This window comes from Halyomorpha halys, unplaced genomic scaffold (assembly GCF_000696795.3).
Source record: "Halyomorpha halys isolate HHAL.00 unplaced genomic scaffold, Hhal_1.1 Scaffold1965.1, whole genome shotgun sequence".
NCBI lineage: Eukaryota > Metazoa > Arthropoda > Insecta > Hemiptera > Pentatomidae > Halyomorpha > Halyomorpha halys.
This window is the reverse complement of record NW_027109471.1, coordinates 84,354-108,762: the sequence shown is the minus strand read 5'-3', so window position 1 is coordinate 108,762 and position 24,409 is coordinate 84,354. Positions and strand designations below refer to the sequence as shown.

The 24,409-nt window shown below is 30.0% G+C and overlaps 1 protein-coding gene across 1 annotated transcript in view; it reads right to left on the bottom strand.

Annotated features, from left to right (window-relative positions):
- Nucleotides 1-24,409, bottom strand: part of LOC106690909 (neuroligin-1) — a gene marked incomplete at its 3' end in the record, with an annotated part of 131,865 nt that overhangs the window by 39,458 nt on the left and 67,998 nt on the right. The window contains exon 3 of the mRNA XM_014436507.1: nucleotides 24,021-24,218. Within this exon, the coding sequence (XP_014291993.1) occupies nucleotides 24,021-24,218 (198 nt within the window). The remainder of the gene's footprint in view (nucleotides 1-24,020; nucleotides 24,219-24,409) is intronic.

Below are 24,409 nucleotides of genomic sequence, written 5' to 3'. Positions count from 1 at the left end.
CACCCCCCCCCCCTCCCTCCGACAAACTTTTCCAATCATTAATCTACGGTCAACTTTCTACACCTACAAATAAAATTAATATGGTTTGTAATTAAATTTGCCATTAAACAGCGCCCTTTGTTCAAAATTAGTTGAGAAAAAATACATACTGGCCAATTTAATACAAAAACTGCCGTGTTTTTGCTATATATAAGTGACCTTTTTGCTATTTATCTATGGTCTAACGTACGCGGTATGAAGAATGACCTACTACAAATTTTTTATGTGTTCTATAACGTACTGGTATGCATGATTACTTCCCTGATTTTTATTTTTTAAATTTTTATTTTGCTTTTTATTTTCACTGAGTTACAACAGTGCCATGTTGTCTATCTTTTGCGGATATTATTAATTTTCTAACCCTCTCCAGTGCTCCTAACTCTTTGATTTTCAATGGGGGAAATATTTCAACTACTACATATTAAATTTCAATACGATTTGCGTGCTAGCTATGCGGAAAATCTTAATACCATGAAGAACAAGGTAACATAAAGCGTTATGATTGAGACAACCATTTTAGTCTTCTCTTGGCTGATCGACAAAGCATTTGATGACGGATTCTTAGAGAAAATTCTTAAAATATTGTGCTTTTAAAATGGTGCAAATAGTCAAAAATAGAAGAAAATTGTTACGATTTTGGTTGTTAGCCCTTCTTGAATTTAATAAGTGGACGATATGAACGCGACTTAAATAAAATTAAATAGAAAATTAGTTTAAACAAAGGAAGTAGGAAATAACATATTTACGTTTATACCAAACTTACGGTGATTTTAAGCTTTTGTGCAAATTAACGAACTCAAGAACAATGAAGATTTAAAAAAAAAAAAACCTCCATGGATGTGTAGGGTTTGATATCAGGGGGGAAAAGAGTAATAAGTCATGAAATCAAACTCTTTTTATGCAGTAGATGCATTTTAAGAGGAGAATGAGGAAAGGAATTAGTATTAAGTTAGTCCTCAGTCGAGTCTGAGACTGTTTATATGTATCTGCCACCTTTATTTCTAGTGATTTAGTGCAGTGTTTGAAGACTTTAATTTGGTTCGGTTGTAGTTATACTAAAAACATTAAAAATTTCACATTGTAATTAAACCTTTTAATGTGAGCCTAAGTTCCACCCCACTTTATGGGGCTTCATCAGGGCTAAGAAAGGTACAAATAAAATAATGTAAGAGAATAGATAATATGATCCTCACTCCACTATCCTGTTGGTCTTCTCATACACCTTCAACTCATTTTTGTGTTTACCTGCATTCAGTAAGGTGGGGGTGTGATGATATACGGTTCATTATTTTCTCTTTTTATTGACCTTTATTTTATTCCATTTTTATCCTTCTTTTAGTGTGTACTGTATTTCATGTTTCTTTTTTATCTACTTTTTTTATTATTATTTCCGTTCTATTAATTGTCTAATACTTTTTTGCATTTCCTGTTTACTTATACATTTCCCTGTACATGTTATGTTTTTAAATTAACTTTGTTAATTTTTGTATAACTGTTCACACATTTTAAACCATATTTAGGCACACCTTAGTTTATTTTTATTTCATGTTATCTTCTCTCTAATCTTGTTACATTATATTAATTGTTTGTGCCATTTTTAGCCCTGATAAAGGCCTACAAAGTAGGGCGAAACGTTGGCTGATATTAAATAGTTTAATTACTATTTGAGTTTTTTCGAAAGCTCCAAGATCTTTCTTTTATAAATCAACGAAGTTCCCAGAAAACTTTAATTAATTTTAAATCTTATTTATCTTCTCTTAATTGTAAGAAGCAGAAAGGTATTCTCATGAGTATACATATGGTGTATATATTGGTGTAAAGGCTGCTGAATAAGTGGTGTTTAAAGGAAGCTAGGGAGGAGACATTATAGATGGAAATAGCTAAAGAATTTCAGATGGAGGTACAGCGAACGATAAAGGGTATTCAAAAGGGGAAGCAGTTCTATGAGAGGCAATATTTAAGTCGATAGGTTGAGATCTTGTATTCGAGGAAGGGATAAAGCAACGTTAGGTGAGATTATAAAAAATATTGAAAATATTTTTGCTACTAAATAGCTTGTTTATTTTTAAAACGTATGACTACTGTCTAAAGGTAAATGCATTTATTTAAATATGTAGCTGATCTAGAAGAATTATAAGATAAGTTCGGTCTGGTGGGCCTTACATGGTTAATGTAAGAGGTAAATTTTTTTAACATTTGATTATGGGAGTATACTCTCATACAAAAGACACCCCTAACTATATACAACCCTATAAATAGATTAAAATAATAATTCTTAATAAAAGATAAAAGTAAAGCTAATAACAAAAACAATGACATTTATGGATTTAACTAAATAAATAATAGACTTCTAATGAAAATAAAAACGATGGTGAATTAAGAAAAAGAGTAGGCTAATAAAAAATTAAGATAAAATAAAATTTTTGAGTAACAATAACAGAACTGATAAATATAGAACTTATTAAACGATCTTATCATACTGAATTCTAATTTCAAAATGTTCGAAGATGAGACGTTGTTACAATAAAATTACTAACAAAACAATATTTTTCTAAACCAGAATTAGCAAAGTACGCAAAATTTACTTATATTCCAGATAAACAGGCCAGGGGGGCTTATTTTTTCTTACCTCATCAAATTATGAGGAGTGTTTTCCACTGTCAGTTTGCTATAAAAAAAAGAATTCGAAAACTTAATTATGTTAGTACTGTTCCAAGAACCTTTTTAACTGGTATTTACTTTTTTTTAATGTTAAATAAGACTCTTCATATATTAATCAATGTATTACTTTACCTAAAATTTGTCATTTCTAAAATATAAATCAAATAAGGAAAAAAATAATAAAATCAATATATATTGGCATTCATACTCCTGTATAATATGAAAAATCTAGTCCAATCATTCAATTGTATACTACTATAAATATAATAGCCGCTATGTTAACGAAGAATAATTAAAAAGAAATTGTTTTAATGGAATTTAACAACTACTCTTCCAAATTAAATTTTACTATAGAATTCGAAATAGAAAACAAAGATTTATGTACTTTTAATAGGGTGTATAAATTACCGCTTTTCAACCAAATATTTGTATTATTATTTCTTTGATATGAAATACTGAAAGTATAGTCCATTGTTATCTACCATCATTAGTCGTCTGCTCGTCCATTGCTCGATCCCACGCTGATACCATTCTTTGAGTTGCCTGTCAAAGAAACAGCTATTTCAACTTCCACAAAATTATCAATTTTTTTCGCTTCTAGAAAATGGGCCATGAATCGAAACAAGTAGTAATCCGATGGTGCGAGGTCTATATAGTGGATGAGGCAGGAGTTCAAACCCATGAAGTTCTTTAAACTTTTTTTCACAAATTTCTAACCTCTTAGCAGATAGCTTAGAAGTAAGTTCGTGAGAGAGCAATCCTTTTCACCTTCCCCATGGAGAGAGGTAGGTGACTAACAGAATCTTTCGACACACCAAGCTCCCTTGGTCCCCACACCACACTCCTAGCAAGTTCGCGAGTACTTGTGGACGGATTTGACTCAACAGCTTCCTGCAGAACCTTATAAATATCCATTAATAGTCGACCAGAGCACTTCTTTCTTTCCAACGATTAATTTCCACTGCTAAATTTTTCAAACCAACACCGCGTAGTGCGCTGGTCAAGGACACCCTTTCACCCCCTTTCATATTTGATAATTTTACGAGTTACTTCAGAACTGGGAATTTTTTTTTCCAGTAATGCCTTAAAATTACGAGAATTTCGTTGGACACTGTCATGTTTTGAAACAAATAACTAAACTGAGGTTTTTTTTAGAAGATGTTGAATGGAATTAAACAAGCTTAGAGAATGCTCTAAAGGGATTATTAAGTAGTCGTACGTATTAAAAAAGGTTTAAAATATTTACAGTCATTTGAAATCTTGAATTTTATAAACCGGTCATTTTTTTTTTTATACGACTGATTAATTAGAAAATCCAATGCGAAATTTCTACTGATACATCCATCGGTCCCTTTAGCACAAATCAATGTTAAGTTATACTAGGCGTGATCTCTTTGGACATATATACAACTTACGTCTTAATAAAAAGAACCATCGACTTCATAGAAAAGAATATTCTGCATAAAAATGATAGTTTTTTTACGCATTTTTTGCTAAGAAGTTGTTTTGAGGAACTTTGGTAATGAAGAAACTGCCTATATTCTTAGCGACTCCTCTAATCGTAAATATGTGTGTGTGTGTGTGTGTGTGCAAATATAAAGAAATGTGCCTTAAAAGGAGTTTCGTCTTGAATGTACCTGATTGGTACATTCCTCTTAGGGGGCAAACCAACTTGCAGAGATGTCCCGCAGAAGACGTCTGTTGTCCAAGGACTACTCGACCGTGACTGTAATTCTGTTTGAGCGGTGACTGTTTGCTCAGGATCGCCTACTGAAAACAGTCTTGGCTGTTTTTCTTCCGACCGGCCTCAATCACTAACTCTGGTGTGGGTTACCTCCTCTTTTATTGACGTCTTATGGCTTTTACAGGAAGCAATATGTTCTCAACTTTTAGGTGAAATATTTAAATGATTCTCATTCGTTACTTTCATAGTTAAGAAGAACTAAATTAAAATTATGATTCATAAATACAAATTTTATTGGAGTAAAAGTTATTCAGCATTAAAATCCTTTTATAATTACTAAATTATCATAACGTAGCCACAATAAAGTATGTTGTAATTTATTTTACGTATTAAGGTCTTATCAGTATTGAAGGAGTATGTATAATAATTCTAAAAAAAAACGGTACGAAAAATACAAAATAAAATACACTGTTAGTCACACACAGTATTTTCTTATCGTTGACTAAGCTTGATCTTTGATCTACTCAATAATAATTTTCATCTCGTTTAGGAAAGTTTGAATATATGTTAAATATTAAAAAAGAAACAAAAATATGTACTCTGCTATATAACAATAAGGTCAGGCTTTCTATATTTTAATTGCAGATAACACAGCTAGTTCTTCGCTTGGAGGAAGAATAATAGTAGAGAAAGTAAACTGGCAGAAAAAGTAAAGCCAAAAAGGTGGGCCTTATATGCCTCTCACATTATAAATTAAAAAAATTATAAATGATAACAATAGTGCTCTTAAAATTAAAAAAAAAATTATATCAAAAATTACAAATATCATACTTGTAAAGACTTAAATAAATTGAAATAAAATTATATCTTTTTGTTTTACGCCTTAGGTATAACAAAAGAAATAATTCAACATAATAAATAATAAAAAAGTCGTTAAGACTTTTTCACGACTAAATACTTATCATTTATTTTTTTCTTTAATTTTTTAGAATTAATTATAGTATTTTTTAATAACAAGACAGACGTAGGAGTTAGATATTTTGAATGAAAATTACTTTTCCTTGATTAAAAATTAAAAAAAAAATATTGTTAATAAATTAGTCATCTTTTGTGGAACAGAGGTAGGAGAACACTGTCTTAATTTATAATGTATTTATTATCAATGGTAAAGATAACCTAGTTTTAGGACGGTATTTCAGATATTCTTATTTATAATATATTGGCATTTTTAATTATTAATATTTATTTATTGACAATATGTTATTGTTAGTATTACAAGACTAATAAGAAAAATATAAAATGTAATATTAAAATTTATTATAATCCGGTAATTAAGTTTAAATATATTGTAGTCAGGTAGTTTTAAATTTAAAAAAAAAGAAATAGTGATATATTTATAAAGTGTTGCTTGCATAGGATGAATTTGAGCATTTGTTGTAGAGACCTAATGATGGGAGACAACCCCGAAATGTTATTATTGGTTTTAATGAAATAAAATAAAATAATTAAAACAAGGAAGAATACTTTTCAATTACAAATGAAACTCATCCAGCAGAAGATTTAACAATAAGAAGACATAGGAGATTTAAACATACTTATTAAGAAGTAGAACAGGCATTAGAAGCTTTTTCTAGGTCACGAGACTCTTCTAGACGGGAACGTTATAGCCACCCTTGCAATAAGTAGCCCAGTAAAGGAAACAGAAAAAAACTCTAATATTCAAGCAAATAAAATTAAATATAAAGTACAAGCAATGATAAGAATACCATATTCTAAAAGTTACACATATCATGACGTTATTACTTCTTATAGCTTTAAGTTTGAATAAATAAAAAATGTTGTTATAAACATACATAAGTTATAAAAAGTGTATAATATAGTTATTATTAGTGATGGAATTTGTGTAAAAAAAAAAAAAAATAAATAAATAAAATGAAAAACTTAGTAAAAATCCAAAATGTATAAAAACACCAATCCACTTTATCATGTAACTTATAATATTAATTTGTAGAGTGGAACCTGTCTAAGCTTGTTTGAAGTAAAATTAACACGCTACATTCGTACAATTACCACATTTGTGCGAGCATACACAAGAACTAAACTACTTTAATTAAAAACCTAAAGTTTAGTCCATAATTAAAGAGCTAAGTTGAAGCTAACTTTCATTCCGTCTATATTGTTACAGTACAAAGGCCTTCCTAGGAGTATAAAAGCTGCTAGATATGTTCTGGGAAACAAGTAATCTCAAGAATGATGGCTGAAAATTTCGTATATATCCTGATCTTATCATCATATAATCTTAAATTTTTTTAATTAAATTGAATATAAATAAAATAAAAGTAATAAAAAATTATGATAAAACATGTAATCTTAGGATCAGATAAAGATCTACCTGCACACCATATTCATGGACAAAAGACTACTTATCTTGCTACAGTTAAATCTGCTACGTTCATTAATTTTCTAATTAGATTTCTAAAGGATTAATTTAATTAAAAAATATATAATCAAATTAGACTTTAGATCATATCAAAACGCTGTGATACTGTTTAAACAACAGCATTGAGTATTAACTAGATATAATAACCAACAATAAAAAGAAAAAAATAGAATAAAAAAAAAAATTACACTCTATAAATAAACCGTAAAGTACTGTTACGCATAAATTAAAAAAAAATATCACCTTATCCATTATATACTTAGATATAAAAATAATTCTATGTTTTCCAATTTTTTTCAAACATTTCATCTTGCAGCAATGCTTTTTCGTTGTTAAGTACTTAAATGTTTCGTTCACATCGTTAGTCACTCCGAATGGAGTTAGAGATTTGATCATTTGTTTAGTATTTTATTTAATGACCTTCCTGGTCATTTCTGACGTATGGAGGGGGAGGGGGAGGTTCTACAGGCGACCAACCTATTCTAACCATTGTGGGGAAGGAGGGTAAAGTTTTTCATATTATTGGGACCGTCACTCAATGAAAAAAGTCAACGTCCAATTGGAACTGGCACCTCTAAAGTTCCCAGGAGGCAAAGACCTGTGCCTCAACCACTCGAACAGGTTTATTTGGTAACTAAGCATGTGCTGGAAAATAAGGTTTCAACCACTCTTATCCACACTTCCATAACATTTTTTAGGTTTTATCCTCCTCTCCCTCCCCCCAGTTCCTTTAGACTCAATTAAAGGTTTTTGTATTTTTATGTCGAATGAAGAGATGTTAGAAAAGTGCCTTTTTTTTTTTCTAAAGTCACGACTTTTTCTTTTTGTTTACCCTTACTATGTCTGTTTTTTTGTTTAAACGGTTTTCTCTCTCTCTCAAAAATATCTCTCTCTCTCTCTCTCTCTCTCTCTCTCTCTCTCTCTCTCTCTCTCTCTCTCTCTCTCTCTCCCCTCCCCCCCTCTCTCCCTCTCTCCCCCCCCTCCCCCCTCTCTCTCTCGTAGGACTTAAAAATCTTTGGTATCTCTATAAACTCCTGAGTATTTGTATTATTTAAAATTTCGTATTACGACTTCTTCTTGGCACTAAGACTACTACCTAAGACTTCATACTGTACTACCTCTAATTTTAAAATTAGTATTAGCAAACTGATAAGCTAACGGCCTAATTATACAACCTCCTACTCCTTGGTCGGCCAGCGGAATGGAGTCAACTGATGAATTGTTTACTAAGAGAGTTGTAGATTTGCTGAGTGCATTAGCATGAAGACTGGTTCCTGCTAAGTCAATCAGAGGTTCTCTTACATTTATACATGAGTCCTTCTTGCCCCAACAGTAACGAAAGGAGATCCTGTTTTGTGTTGGGCTACTAAGACGGGGAAAAACTTTGACATCAAATAAGTAATTGAGGATTGGATAAAAGCTGGGAATATTCTATATTATAGGCGAGTTGGCTTATTTTTGGCGATTATATAGTCTTGCTATGTATCAAACATTCTTATAATTGTAAACGGAAATGAAGCATTATATAGCTTTTGTTTAATAACAAAGGAAATTAGAAAAAGTTTCTACTGAATTCACAATAGATATGAAGCAAAAAAAAAAAAGAAAGAAAATCCTATACAAACCGTCTAAAGACTTTTTGCTGATATCGGAGGACTAATCAAGGCTTAATCAAAATGGTACTTTGTGGAAATTTCCTTGCTGGCCTCTTCTTGGCTTCATCAGCCATTCAGAGTTTAGAACTTTGTTCTTTCTCTTGTAATAAATACTGGAATTATACCAAGAAGAATCAGCCTTTCGCAAATATTGAACTTGAAAGAAACCAAAAAAAAAAAAAAAACGAGGGCATGGAAGGCCGAGCAGAACCTATACCTGACGATTAATTAAATATCCCTGAGAAGGGTGGAGGGGGTGGCGAAGGGAGGGTGAAAAAAGGAGTCAATTAACTAGTTGGGGGTGGAGCCCTGCTCATGACAGCCCTCCTCTCGACCAATCAAAACTCCACCTTCCGTCGCTTCGCTTCTTCGGCTTTCTTGATTTAACTATAGTTATTATTTTTTTTTCAAACTTATTTTTATTTCTTAAAGGTCAATGAACTTGGAATTGAACGATTTTCTTTTCTTAAACTTCAAACCTTGTTTTTTGTCACAAAATTACAATCCAGAATAACGTCTACCAAACACATAGCTTCTTCACCATTTATACTGGTGTGGTTGGTGGTAGGTACCTTTATTTCAATTTTTAAGGATAAATTTTATTTTTAATACATCTGATATTTTGTTTGGGAACCAAAAATGCGAACCTGCGTCAGAAGTGTTTCTGTTTTATTGTTTTTTTAGATTTAATTTTCTTTAGCTTGCATATAAATTATTTTATTTTTATTTTTCAGTTTTATCGTAAAGGCTTATATCTCTTTTATACATATTATTATTGTATTAATGTTTTTATTTTGTTAGTATTATTTCTATCATTTATAATTATTTTTGCTTCTTCTTTTTTCCGTACATATAGTATGAATAAATTCTCATAACGCTACTACTTGATTCTCTTGTATTGTGGCAGCTTATATTATAATTATTTTGTTTAAATTATTTTATTTAATTTATTTCATTTTAAGTATTCAATTATTTTGCTCATTACAGCAAAAGTAGTTGATGGAATTAAATAAAATTAATCTACACAAAATTAATCTTCACAGAATTTTTTGCGTTAATAAAATAAGCTTTAACGTTCCCTTATCTACTTCATAACTCTTACCTATGATTACGGCATTTTTAAATATGTAAACTAAAAATATGAATTAAGGTTTGCCGTGTACGGGGCTTCGGGTGTTCTAAGCCCGACTAGAGGTTCCCCGTACACGTATTATATTTAATTTATTCATATATTCATGTATTTATATTTATATTCTATGTATTTATGTATTTGTATTATGTATCTCTATCGGTTCCTGATGGGAACCGACTGAAAAAGTATGCGCTATATTTAATTCAAACACTAGATGCCATAGACCCCCTCGCCATGCTATATGAATATCTATAATTAATCATTGGAGTTCTTCTCCAACGGTATCGTGTTTACCAATTTACTATGCTAGTATTATTATGAGGTGGCTTGTAGGGATTTTTAATTATAAAGTAAAGTCATTATTACATATTTTATATTTACAATCATATATACATTAGTAAGAATAATATTTTGAGAGAGCATGGTAAATCAGTTTCCTTATACTTTAATTATTATATTATATATTATGAATTGAGAAGTACCAGTTGGGATCTTTGATATTTATACTGACTCTAAGTTAACAATTGTATTATTGTCATTCAAATTACAACGGGAAAGGTCTTACTTGTTTTAATGCACTTGTCAAGCTTGGCTGTTGTAGCTGAGCGGATCTTGCGATCCCACGTAATTCCGTCTTTTGGCCACGGCTGCTGCTGAATCCCTGCGATGTGTGACTTCCTTCTCTGGCCTCCAACTGGTCAGCCGCTCTCTCTTCCTCCAAACTCTCCTCTTCTAGGGCTGTCCTCTTCCCAGACTGTCTTCAACTGTCTTTCGACGGTCTTCAAGTCCTCTCCTCCCAGACTGTGTCCAACTTCGTCCCTCCTCTCCTTTTTGCTTCTTCTCTCCCATCTACTTCTAATTCCTCCCCACTTCCGATCTTCGTTCTTCTCATTGGCCCTTCATGTGCTCTCACTTTTTTTCTTACCCTTAAGAGGGGGTCCAAAGACTTTCGGCGAAAGTCGGTCTTTTTCCTCCTTTTCATATCCAAATTAAGGCGGCTTTATTCTGTGACAGAGGTCGCTGCATTTTCCCCAAGGTTTTTAGAGTGCCCAGGTGTGAGATAAGGGCTGTTTAGGTGTTTACCTCTACCTACGCGGTTGTCCGTTCCGAAGGATGCATGGGGACCTCTGTTATCTGCATATATCTGTACATTACTTTTAATGTTTTGCCGATCGGGTCATTGACTCGGCTCGGCGGTTCCGTTGGTATGTTGACAAAATAAATTACTTTAATGAGATGTAGATAGTTGACCGTAGATTACGGATTGGAGAAGATGGTCGGGGGTGCGGTCAGCAAAGAAACATAAATAAACAAAAAATATTTATTTATGCCGTCGTTTCGACCTGATTTTCAGGTCTTCATCAGGGCTATAAAAACAAAAAGACAACAACCACCACTTAGAGAGAAAAAAAATATATAAATAAAAATAAAATAGATAAAACTATATATGTATAAAATAATAATAATAAAAATAAATAATTACAAATATATAAAATAAAATAAATAATAGACTAAAAATTTGGAAATATACAGGATAAAGAAATGAAAATATAAATTAGTTGATTACTAACTATGGACAAGACAGTAGTAGATTGATTACATTATTATTTATATACATATAAATGTGAGCAACAAATAAATATATCCCTGTTAATATATCCGTTTTTTACACGCCCTTTATATATTGATACATTTTATTATTTTTTGGGCTCTCATTATTGTTCATTTTAAACCTTTTTATGTTGGTCTTTTTCTTTTTTTACTCTCATATTGACTCTTTTATCTCTAAGATCTTTTGACCTTTAGATTTCTGTTTATATAACGTCTTTTGCTTAGCTGCACTCTTGTGGCTTTTCCTGCAATTTATAACAATGTTCTTTCCTAATTTCTTTAACTAATTCTTTATAGATTCTTTCCACTGTATCATTTATTTGTTGCTCACATTTATATGTATATAAATAATAATGTAAGCAATCTACTACTGCCTTGTAGTTTGATTTCCGTTCGACTCCTGGTGCAGTGTCTTAATGTTTTAAGATGTAGAGCCTTTCTTAATGCTTAAGGTAATCACCCAGAACAACATTCAATATAAATGTAAAATTTTTATTTTTTTTAAATTTGCATCTGTAAATGTACATTTACAACCAGCAAATGAGATGTTCTATCCAGGCATGACATGAGCTGGCATGAGGGAAATAGCACCCAGTTGTGCATCCCCCTGACGTTAAGTAAATTATTTTATTAGATTAGGAGGTACCAATGTAAATATAAATTTCATTAATGAAGTTTTTAGAATACTATTTATTTTTTATAACATAAATAATTCTCAACAATGAAAATATTTAGACGTGAATGTCTACTGAACACAGTTTTAACGGATATACCTTCATAGAGAATTTTTGGTTTGTTTTATGGGCCTTAATTTATATTTTAGGTTTGAACACCTTTATTATTATTATTATTATTAAATAATGTATATTTTATCTCTATCCTGGTTTATTCTTCAACTTTTTTGTTGAAAATTTTCAAAAGAATAACAACGAAATATACTACAAAAATGATAATTCAAAAAGGTTTTAAGAATCATTATTAAATTCTAAGTTATTCTATTCAATTTGCAGTAATTTTTTTAAATGATTACTACATTAAATTTTATTCTAAAACCCTGTTCCAGTATTTGGTACCTAAACCTAACATTTGATGGCAGAACCCTTTGCCAGATAAAAATAATGAGAAGATAATATCAGTTCAGAGGGGAGGGGGAAAGGGGAGATGCAATTTCACTACACCTTGAAATATAGCCACGAAAGTGAATTTTTTAAATGAAAATATGATTTAAAAATGATATAACAAAATGTGTTTTAAGCGGAAAATACTACGATAGTGGAAGTATCCATACATTTTATGAAGTTTTATTTTAATTTAGTTATATTTTTTTACAATTATTCATTTATTTTTATTATTTCTTCCTTAAAGAAACCCTCTGGGAAGAGTATACATTTTATAATTCATGTTTGTGGGAAATAATAACCAGAAGCAGTTTGTAATCTTAAAATTAAACAAAAACAACAATAATATATTATGGATCATGAATTTAATTTTCTGTTAAGGGCCGGGCCAGGTGAACACGTTGATATGTCTTAATTCTTTGCCTGCCGGTGATTTACCGGAATTTCATTCCATCCATATTAAATCCAAAAACTGAATTAAATTTTCAAGAATTCTTTGTCTCCCGGTGTTTTTACCGGCATTTCATTTCATCCATATAAAATTAACAATTGAATTAAATTTTCAAGCATACCTTATACACACAAGACAGACAATTATTAAACAATGGTTTATTTTAATTAATTGTTTTGCTATATTCAGTAGCAACCAATAAAATATCAGTTGCATCACGCGTACGACTTTCATAACCAGTTTGGGTTCGTATTCTAATAAATAAAATTATATTTTTACTACTATTGGTCGATTCAAGATCCATATGAGAAATATAATTATATTGAATACTGAGGAGTTTTCCTCATTTTTATGAATGGCCGTAGGAAATAGCAAACCGGACGTCATTATGAAAAAATAAAAGTGGACATTGATGAATCCCGAGAACTGTCGTCCAATGACATGTAACTTCGCAGGCCAATCCAAAAAATTAATCATAAAAAAGGTTAAGACGGTGAACAGAATTTGTTTTTTGAATCTAGAAACGTAAAACCTCAAATTTTGAATGGTTTTTTAACATTAACATTTTTTATTGTCACGTTAAAAGGGTTCAATATTTATTATAAGACATGCAACATGTTTTCATCTGATTTGTCAATATTCTAAACTTAAGATCCAGATTCATAAAACTCAAATTCAATAGAAAATAAATTTGTCCTGTAGAAATTTTCGTCATAAACCTAAGCGGAATATTAAAAATATCCAAAATTTTACATAAAAATCTTTGTTCACTTAAAATTCCTTGGGTTAAGACGTATGAAAAATATCTACGTCCCTACCATCTGTTTTTATTTATTATTTGTCTTTGGCTCAAACGTTCTTCTATGACCTTTGGCACTTCATTACTTTATAGTGAATTGTTGAACATATTACATGGTTTACATAACGTTTTCTTCATTTTACAGATTTTTGATGGATTTCTTATGGATTCCTGATATATATATATATTTAAGTTGATGATTTCTTATGGATGATGATTTCTTATAGATTCCTGAGATATATATTTAAGTTGAACCTACTTTTATTTGCGCTGGATTTGTCAGATAAAATATAACGAAGAATGACTGGTTTATTTATTTTGTTTTCTATTGATTGTATTGTGTTACAAAATAATAAAAATTTAAAATGATTCAACCATTGTAATGTATGTACCAAATAAATTAATAAATTATACGTGCTTAACCAGCAATTTGACATAAAAATTAATTTTTAACTAAATAACTACATACAAACATTTTTTATTTATTTAATACCAGATCGGCCTGGTCGGCCTTACATGGTTAAGAGGTACATTTTTTTTTTTAATAATTGATTATGGGGGAAAGTATAGTTTCATTCAAAAACACCCTTAACTACATACAATGTTATAACTAAAACAAAAAATTAAGATAAAATAAATAGATTAAAATAATAATTCTTAATAAAAGATATAAAGTTAATAACAAAAAAAATTACATTTATGGATTTAACAAAATAAATAATTGACTTCTAATGAAAAAAAATGAAAGTGAATTTAAGAAAAATATAAGGAGAAAAAATAGATTAAGATAAAATAAAATTTTTGAGAGGTAATAACAGAATTAAAAAATATAGAACATATAACAAGATGTTCTGCAACAGCCTGGGCTTCAGTCTTCGGGTTGAGGTTAGATTTCCCAAGTTATAGGTCACTGCTCCTTTAACTGTAGGTGAACTGGCAATGGAACTTCAAGAACCTTTTTACATACATATTTAAATATTATTCCTAATTTTCATTGAATTTAAATTGTTGTTAATGTTCATATTCGACAAATATTAGGCAGGTTTGTATAAATTAAACATAATTTAGTACCGGAACCTGGGTTAGTACATTTATATTTTTTTTACAATTTTGCCCGCTGTAGAGAAATGAAAAGGCTAAAAAAAAATTAAAAAATAATGTCAGAAATGGAAGGGTTAAGCAATAAAATGATTCAAATGCACTACATTTGTACTTTATTGTTCTTGGAAACTATACATGCAGTAAAGTTCTACTTTTGGAATTCTTAATCAAATTTTTACAATACACATAGGGACTGAATAAATTAAAGTTCCAAAAGTGTCTTTTGTTTACCTACACACTTAGATCTTTCGAAACTAAACAATTACGTTATATTCAACTATTTTTCAAAATTTGAGATGCTTAATATGCCCCAAAGGCAGAAGGGAAAATAAAACATCTTGGCGCTGAAGGGCCACTATAAAACAACAAGGGCTATATTGGCAGTGCTATATCAACATGAATATATCAACACCATGTTTATTCAATTACTGACAGTAGGGTGGGGGTATCTGAGACCAATTCGTGACGGAATCCAGTTTGAACGGCTACACAACGCACGCAAATTGTTTAGAATTTTTCTTCTGTTACTGGGCCGCCAGCCTATTTCTTCTCTTATGAGTTTTCCCGGGGCATTTCCTCGGCGAAGGGAGTTTATTTTCCACATCAGCGTTATGAGAGGGGAGTTCTCCCTTTTCTTATAGCATTTCTCAGGCTCTGATGACTGTTCTTTTTACGATGTCAGTATACTACTACTTATAATAATGGACAAAAACAAACACTCGAGTATATGTTTACGAGTTATATATTTATAGAAATAAAAAAAATAAGAAAATATAACTTATTGTTAAAATGGACCATCGTAGGCTATTTTCAATGAATTGATAACATGAGATTTGATGGTATATTAGAATTTAGTAAGTACTGAACAGTTAATTAAGACAGTATGTTCTAGCAAAAAAACATTATCAATGTTAAGAAATGAAACAGTTTAATTTTTTAAGTTTATATCCCTTTGTTAAGAGTAAAATTGTTTTCGGATTCGATTCTAGATTTAATAGTTTTAAGTATAAATTGGTAACTAGCTGTCACGTGTTAACATATTTATCTTAATTTGCGTTGTTTTTTTCACGAACAGGCCAGCAAGGTCCACGTGAATATCATTTTTTGATTTATCCTCACACCTTCCGCCTTCCTTCTACTCCAATACCCTTTCATCTATTCCTCCCGCTCTTCCTTAGTCAATTTTCTCCCTCGTCTCTCCTTCTTTCCAGAAAGTACCCCCAACCTCTTTTAGATTATTCCCAAAATGCCTTCTATTCAAGCAGTCTTCATCCGTTATTTTTATTCAACCCAGTTCCTCTCTTCTTTCACTTGTTTTACATATATCCCTGTACTTTCATAGTTGCAGATTTTGTTGAAAACTTTCTTATATAGTCTCGTCTTTTTCATTGTGATGATGTGCCGGTAAAATCTTAGTATCTTGGTCTTGATGACTGTTTCCAGGTCTTCCAAATTCTTATAAATTTCCTCATTGGATTTTCTCCTATACCCTTCTTGCGTTAATTTGTGTCCGTGAACCCTCCACAAATATTTTCTTCTTAATCTTCAGGACCCTCTCTAGGCTCGAAAGGCTTTTTCCATATGATCATCATATGAAGATATGATCAATTAGTATTTACGGTTTAATTGCATTTGTACGAACAATTGGCTTGCCTAATAGGAGTAATTTTTTGTCTTATTCTCAACAATACAAAAACACATTTTTACGTATGATTTTTATCTCACATTTTTAAATAGGGAATTAAGAAATATTTTCTTACATTTCAGTTATAATTGCTTCTACAGTTCCACATAGTTTTCCTTAGTGAAGTTTTATTTTATAATGAATTCTGAAATTCGTTCATAGCTTTTTAATGACAGTTTAAAAAAAGTAGATGTTACCTATAAATACCAAAATTTCGCTTTATGTATTGACTTACAGTTAAAAAACAAATGCACTATTAAGAAATTCAAAACGAAGACTTACGACTTTTTTTTCATACATTGATGTTTTGATCATCTACTTAGCGTTTAGAAGGATTTTAGCCAATTTATGTTAAACAAATTGTAGAAGGAAGGCATCAAGTAGACCGAGCAACTAAAAAAAAATCGGAGAACTATTTAATTTAGATATTTAGTTAATATTCTTAATAAAAGAGAAATATGAGACGAGAGTTGGATATAAAATAGACACTGCTGAAACAAAACAAACAAAATTTTTACAAAGAAAAAATATGTAATGTAACTTAGTTATAACATAATATTGATGTATTAAAATCAAGTAAACTGATTAGTATGCAGTGTCTTATAAAAACCCATATTTGGGGAGCATTGCTTACAAAATAAAGTATTTCTCCCTTGTACGCTATTTCAGTTAATTTTTTTATTTCTATTTTTTCACATACTTTTATATTTCTTCGTTTAACATTACTGCAAAATTATCGCTATTAGCCATGCTAACTACACCATACAAACAAATTAATAAATGGCTCAACTGCTGAATTCTAACGATTTTACTTTTCTGGCTCCGTGCAAAAAGGTAAAATGACATTACGCAATGAAGGATGGAACTAATTTCAGAATTAATTAAAAAAAAGTAAGCACGGTAGTGGTCTTCATCTCCTGCGAAGGGTTGAGTGCTGGATTGCAGTGATCTTTGATCTATAGAACCCAGGCTGGGATACAATTACTCCTCAGTTAAGCCTCATACATAAGCATGAAGTATTTCAATAGTCTGCTAGTGTACTTAATTGTATTAAGGAATTTCTCAACGTAAGAATTAATTTAATTTAACACATGCGCAAATGAGACCGTAAGTTAGACCTCTGTAATGAGCTCATTAATTTTATACAAGTCCTACATTAAACCATATAAAAGCTTAGCTTAGTATGCAAATTTTTTAAAATTTAAATTGTAATTAATAAAATAAATGATGTTCTAAAGAATATCTTTAGTTATTTTGAATACATATCATTTTTCTGAAATTATATAGTGTAATGAAACCCATTTATTATGTCAATATTTAAAAAGTAATATTGTAAATTTTTATTAATAATATTAAAAATAAACAAATTGTAAAAATAACAATATATTTTTTTTTAATACAATAATATATAAATTTAAGAGTTTCGGTGAGGCTCGAGGTGCTGTGCTCTAGTGGACTGTAGTCGAACTCCTTGTTCCTCTCGCTACAAGTTTTTGTTAATCATGTTCCATAATATATTTTATCTTCTTATCTTTTAAATTGAAATTAAAACACATATTATTTTATATTAAGGTACATTTAACATAATAATTAGACTAAACATATTTTTTTAATAAAAGCACAATCTACCACAATGTCGTGAACTATATTTCCACTACAAATCTATTTTAAACGAGCTTTTTTAATAATGATAATTATATTAAATGATTTATAAATAAACATTTATTATTATATTTTTCATATCAATAATTTTATTCAGATAATTAGAAGGAATTAATACGGATATTTTCATAAGAACTATATTATTGTGGTTTGTTTGTTTGTTTGTTTAGTGGCACCAAACTTCATTGGTCATCAACGTCATTTATATTTTATTTAATTTTGCTAATATTCGTTAAATTTTATTTTTTTTTTAATTTGATTATTTATTATTTTATTTTTTAATTTTTTTATTTATTTATTTATTATTATTACTTTTTATTCCGATCAAGTTATATTTTTATTAGTAAATTTTGTGATTTCAAAAACTGAAACACTAATTCTATTGGCTTATCATCGTCTCCAAGGGATCTTGAGATATCTTGGTTCAGTCCTAAGCTATTGAGGTGTGCTGTAAAATATGGGCATCGTTGGAAAACATGGCTTATTGTTAAATTGTTATTGCAATACTGGCAGTTCGTAGGCGTTTCTTTTAAAATAAGATAGGAGTGGGTGAGCCTCGTGTGACCTATTCTCAGCCTAGTCAATACAACTTCCTCTCTACGGCATTTGCGGCTGGAGGTACCCCAGGGCTTGACATCCTTTTTAATAATTTTTAATTTGCTCCTTGGGCTTTCGTTCCACATAGATTGCCATTTATCTTTGACTTCCTTTACAAGAGGCCTGCATATCTCTGACGGAGTTAAAATGGCTTTACCCCGTCCCGGAAGCGCGAGTACTTCTCTTGCAGCGTGATCGGCCAATTCATTCCCTGCGATTGTGGTGTTTTCTAACTTTATTACGTCTGTCATGTTACCTTATTTCATTTAATTAAGTAAAATGGGGGTAAAATGAAGTGTAATTCCAATTTAATTAGAAAAGTAATAATTAGTCCCCATAGCTAGAGTTAATGTTTTTGTTAACTCCTATTTTTTTAAGTATTTAAGTATACTTCACTTTAATTTTTATTTATATTGTAATAAATTATAAAATGTACAAATAATATATTTAAAATAGAGATTGGGTCCACATATTGCTTTTTAAAACTACAATGACTATTTTTAAAATATTGTTGCTCAATAAAGACTATTTCAGTTTAGTTCTTAATGATCGGACACTACCTTCCTTTAATTTTTTTTATATTGTAAATTAAGAAATTTATAAAAAATATTTATATTAAAAAATGGTTCAAATAATATATTTAACAAAAGAAATTGGGTCTACATATTCCATTTTAAAACTATAATGACGTCATAATAGGTAATTAATTATGCTCAATCAAGACTATTACAGTTTAGCTCTTAATGATCGGCCAATACCTTAATTTATTTTTTTTTATATTGTACATTGAGAAATTGATAAAAAGTATTTATATTAGAAAAATGTACAAATAGTGTATTTAAAAAAACAGATTAGGTTCATTGAATACTTTTTAAAACTACAGCATAATAAGTAATTGATCATAAATTTTTAAATTATTATTGTTCAATAAAGACTATTTCAGGTTAGCTGTTAATGATCGGCCATTGGGGGGATCGGATTTTCGTAAAAAAAGATTCTCTCTCGAAATCCGGCTGATATATTGGCTGCGAATGGGATATGGGGTGTTTAAAAACTCTCTAAAAGCTTAGCAAGATAAAGAGGATGAAAAAAAGAAGAAAATACAGTTATTCATAGGGCGCTTGTGAAAAGGACCTTTTATCTAAGTCTAAAAGAAGCTTTCCCCTGAATGGTTTTCACACAGTTGAAGAAAGGGCTTGCTGTAGCGTTTAAAAAGCAATAAGACCCAGGAATCAAGAGTGGGGAGGGGAGGGCTGAAAGCCACGGTCCAAACTGATCACGGGATTTTTCGCAGTCCAGTCGCAGCTTTTAGCGTTCTTGTTAACTGCTCATTACCTGTCAGACAATCTTATATAACAGGGCCAATAGAGGCAATTTGACTTCTTTAACCATGATAACTTGAGTTAAGTTTAGACCAATGTCTTTTATTTCGACGGCAGTGAGGTTTGTTTTTAAGTCAGGCCTCTTTGCCAAAACTTCATTGATAAATTGTGATGTAAAATGACCAATAAGAAACAAATATCATGATTTGTCTCTTATTCTGTCATGCTTGATTTAAAAAAAAAATAAGTAAATTTTTTTCTCCCTTAAGTATTACTGACAATATTATTTATGAGGGTATGATTTCAAGTTGATTTTCTTGAATAACAGTCTGAATATGAGGAGAATATGGTTGGGAGTTGCAGTAAAAATATAACTCAAATAAGTTGAAATAACTTATTTAATAGTGCCAAAGCTTCGGCCAGAATTTCTAGCCTTCCTCAGGGCTAAAAACAAAGAACAAGAATACAACCAATGAATACAAAAAATAAATAAAATATAAACAGAATGGCATAAAGTAAATAATTGTACAGAATGAGATTAATAAAATTAAAGTGATGAAAAAAGTGGACAATAAAATGAATATATAGCCAATTGAATAAGCAAGTAAAACTAACATAATTAAGAAAATTAAATAAAAAAATTAAATTATATAATGCATGAAAATTTTTTTACTTTCTTTTACCCCCTTCTCCTTCTCTATTCTTTTCTTAAATTTCTTTACCCACGCTATTGGTTATGTTCACCATTTACTATTATTGTTATGTTTTCTTTTCACTTCTTATGTCTCACTTTACTACTTGTTTCTTTATTCTGATATTATAGTTACATATATTCTCTTTCTCTCAATGTTATTTTTTCTTTCCATAATTTTAATTTTTAAATTATTAATAAACTAATATATTCATACTCCCTTGCATTATATAACTTACAATTTTTATTTTATTTTCTTAATTATGTTATTTTTACTTGCTTCTTCAATTGCCTATTAATACATTTTATTTTCCACTTATTTAATCACTTTAATTTTATTCTGTACAATTATTTACTTTATGTCATTCTGTTTATATATATATTTTTTCCCCTTTTTTTATATTTATTGGTTTTTATCTTTTTCTTTGTTTTTAGCCCTGATGAAGGCTAGAAATTCTGGCCGAAACCTACGTACTATTAAATAAGTTATGTCAACTTATTTGTGTTATATTTTGACCGCACTCCCAAACCATCTTATCCTCATATAATTTATCCACGGTCAAGTATCTCTCATGATTAACAGTCTGAATAGGTGTCCTTGTTTCAATGCTCTTTTTTTCTTCTTTTAATGAGAACTAATAAAATGATATTTGTTTCATAATAAAATATTTTTATTTTACATATAGATAAAAATACTTCTGGACATAGGTGATAAGAGTTAAGGAGTGGAAGGAATGTATGATGAAGTACTAATAACTAATCCTCCACTTCTAGAACTAAGTGGTTGCTAGGCCTTAATAGAAATGAACTCCAATTGCTAATAGGAATTCTTACAGGTCATTGCAGACTTAAAAGACATCTTAAGATTTGCGGAATAGTTCGCGATGAAACCTGCCGTTTATGTAGATAGGCCCCAGAAACTACCCTGCATTATATAGCAGACTGTTACTGATACGCGTCACTAAGATATAGGCTGCCAGGTCCTGATAGAATCCTAGAAAATGTGGCTTTCTCTATAGATTGGATATCCCTTTTAAATTTCATTAGACAGTCAAAGAAGTTCGATATAAAGGAATAAAAGTTACAAAAAGAGTCATTCCATTGGTCTGTCTTGGGGTTGGAAAAAAGAACCAATAGTCCAACATGACCCGGACTCCCCCCCCCCGTGATTATCAGTACCATATAGAACCTCTTTGAGTTTTTTTTTTTTATCTTTATAATTTTTTATTTGCACTTGTAAATCTAGATTACAATCAACATGAACTGTACTATTCAGCCATGGCATGAGAGGACACCACAGTAATTTGTTGTTATTAAAAATATAATATTCCGTCTAATAATTCCTATAAAAATCGTTCTTCAACTGGTAATTTCATTAAGAAATACATTACAGATTTCTCATGAAGTTTTCTGTTAATATATTTTGTTGTTTCTTTATAAGCCCCGCAGGTGCCAAATGTAAAGTTATAACCGGTTTTCGAATACATAACTATACAGATAAAGATATTTGTGAAATCCAAGTACATTCATCTATAAAATAAAATGAAAGTAATTATATAGATATTTATTAAGATGTTACTGCCGTGAAACTCGAGCTTCAACAATGTCTTTCTCACAACCCTGCTTAATTATACACGTCTGGTGGCAAACAGAGCAGTAGCCGACCTCTTTCTGTGTACTGAGCGCAAGGACTGTACTCCAATAGAGCCTCACAGTTCGTCACCTTAGGAAATATTTATAGTCCGGGCTAATCCGTCACTAAGAGAAACAACCAGTCTCTTTGGTCAGTTTAGCACTGGAACACAACTTCGAGAGTTTCGGCCTCTTTAGTAGTTTCATTTCTCCTTGGGCTAGAGTTAAATTTGCTATTGTCTATCGATGCACCAGTAAGTTGATTACGGTAATGAACGAATTCATCATCAACATATGATCGCTGTCATGTAAGAAATCCGAAACCAAAAATCTTCAGTATATATTTTATATACAGTATATCAATATATTTTGCTCTTGATTTTCTTTTTAGGAAGTTAGATAAATTAATTTCTATAATTTTTTTAGGCTAAAAAACTTCCAAAGATGAATATTCATGCATCTTAATAATCCTCATACTTTCAATTTTACTATCGAAATCATGTAATCCATATAACGTGATTTCGATAATGAAGTTGAAAGTATAACAAGTATGTAATAAAAAATTTATAAAAATTAGTAGTATATTTTGTTATTTATCTAATCTGAAAAATAGTTTTTAGATCTAAAAGTACATTATGTTTATATTTCAGAGAATCTGTAATACTCTTGATTGTTTTACAGCGTTAAAATAATAAATATCCATAAATATTTCAGTAAAAAAAAAAAATCAAAAAATTTTCCTTTTTAAATCAAACCGATGATTTCTCAAAGAATTTTATAAACAAATGTTCATCAGATTCATAATATAAAAAAAAAAAAAGTTACAATATTTATTTACTATTTTTACCAAATGGTGTTCTCCATATAGTTTTGAAACGTTTTAAATATTTTCCTTATTTACATTAAATAATACATTAAATTAATTAAACAAGTTTTTCACAGAATTTCACAGCTAAGGGGTTGGATACCAGGTATTCATCCATGTGTTGCGTAACTGTAGATGTTTCGCGCCGTACATAGTTTATTCTAATAGATCTAATTTTTATTTATTTTACTTATTTGACTAATATCGAATAATTAGAATTATCTAAGTTATGTATTTTAATAGTTCAATATAACTAGAATTGTTTAATGTAATATACGTGTCCCAAAAATCAATAATAAATAAACTAGATTGATTGATATTATATTTTTAAATTGTTTACATTGATGAGTTACAACTAATTTATCTATTTCCATGAGTTATTTATAAATATGCATATCCAAAATATTATGTTTATATTATCTAGGTAAGTAATAATAGTGCAATATTATAATTCAGATCTTAAGTTTTGATTATTTTTTATAAATAAAATTATTAGGTTCTGCTCTTTGTTTTAATTCACTTTATTAAATTATTAGTTAAAATAATGCTGCAAAAATAATCATTAAAAAAATAAATACATAATGTAAAGTGAATATGAATAAAATTTTATATATTTTTTTTTCTTGGCAGAAGGTCATAAAACTGGGGATGGGGTATAGTTAAAATGTTTTGTTATTGATATTTTTTTTTAAAAACTCATTTCGTAAGGATATGACTCTTTCTACCTCGACACTCTATTTCCATGTTTTCAAAACTTCAATACCCAAACATATTTCTATTGCCGAAAATTTAATTTATTTGAAAATGTAATCAATGCTTTTTATTACCCTATAAAAGGGATAAAATCTAATAATAAATGTAAAAAATTAAACTAACCTTCGGGAACCGCGCTACTGGTCATTAGAAAATGCACACAGGCCGCTCCGGTACCATGTCCCATCAGAGTGACGTTGCCTGGGTCGCCACCGAAGTAGGCGATGTTCTCCTGGAGCCAATGAAGAGCTGCTATTTGGTCCATGAGCCCATAGTTGGACGGAGATCTGAGGTACGGGTCGGTATTGGCGTTTAGAAACCCTGAAATTACAACAAAAGTTAATCACTAAAAAAATATAGAACATATTAATTTACAAATGGTTAATCTTGGATAAAATATTTATTTGAAATTTTTAGAAGCACCAACATAAACATTTTTTCGTGACGCTAATTTCCAGAAATCAAATAAATAGTTCTAAACACGATACTATGAAAATAGAAAATGCATTTAT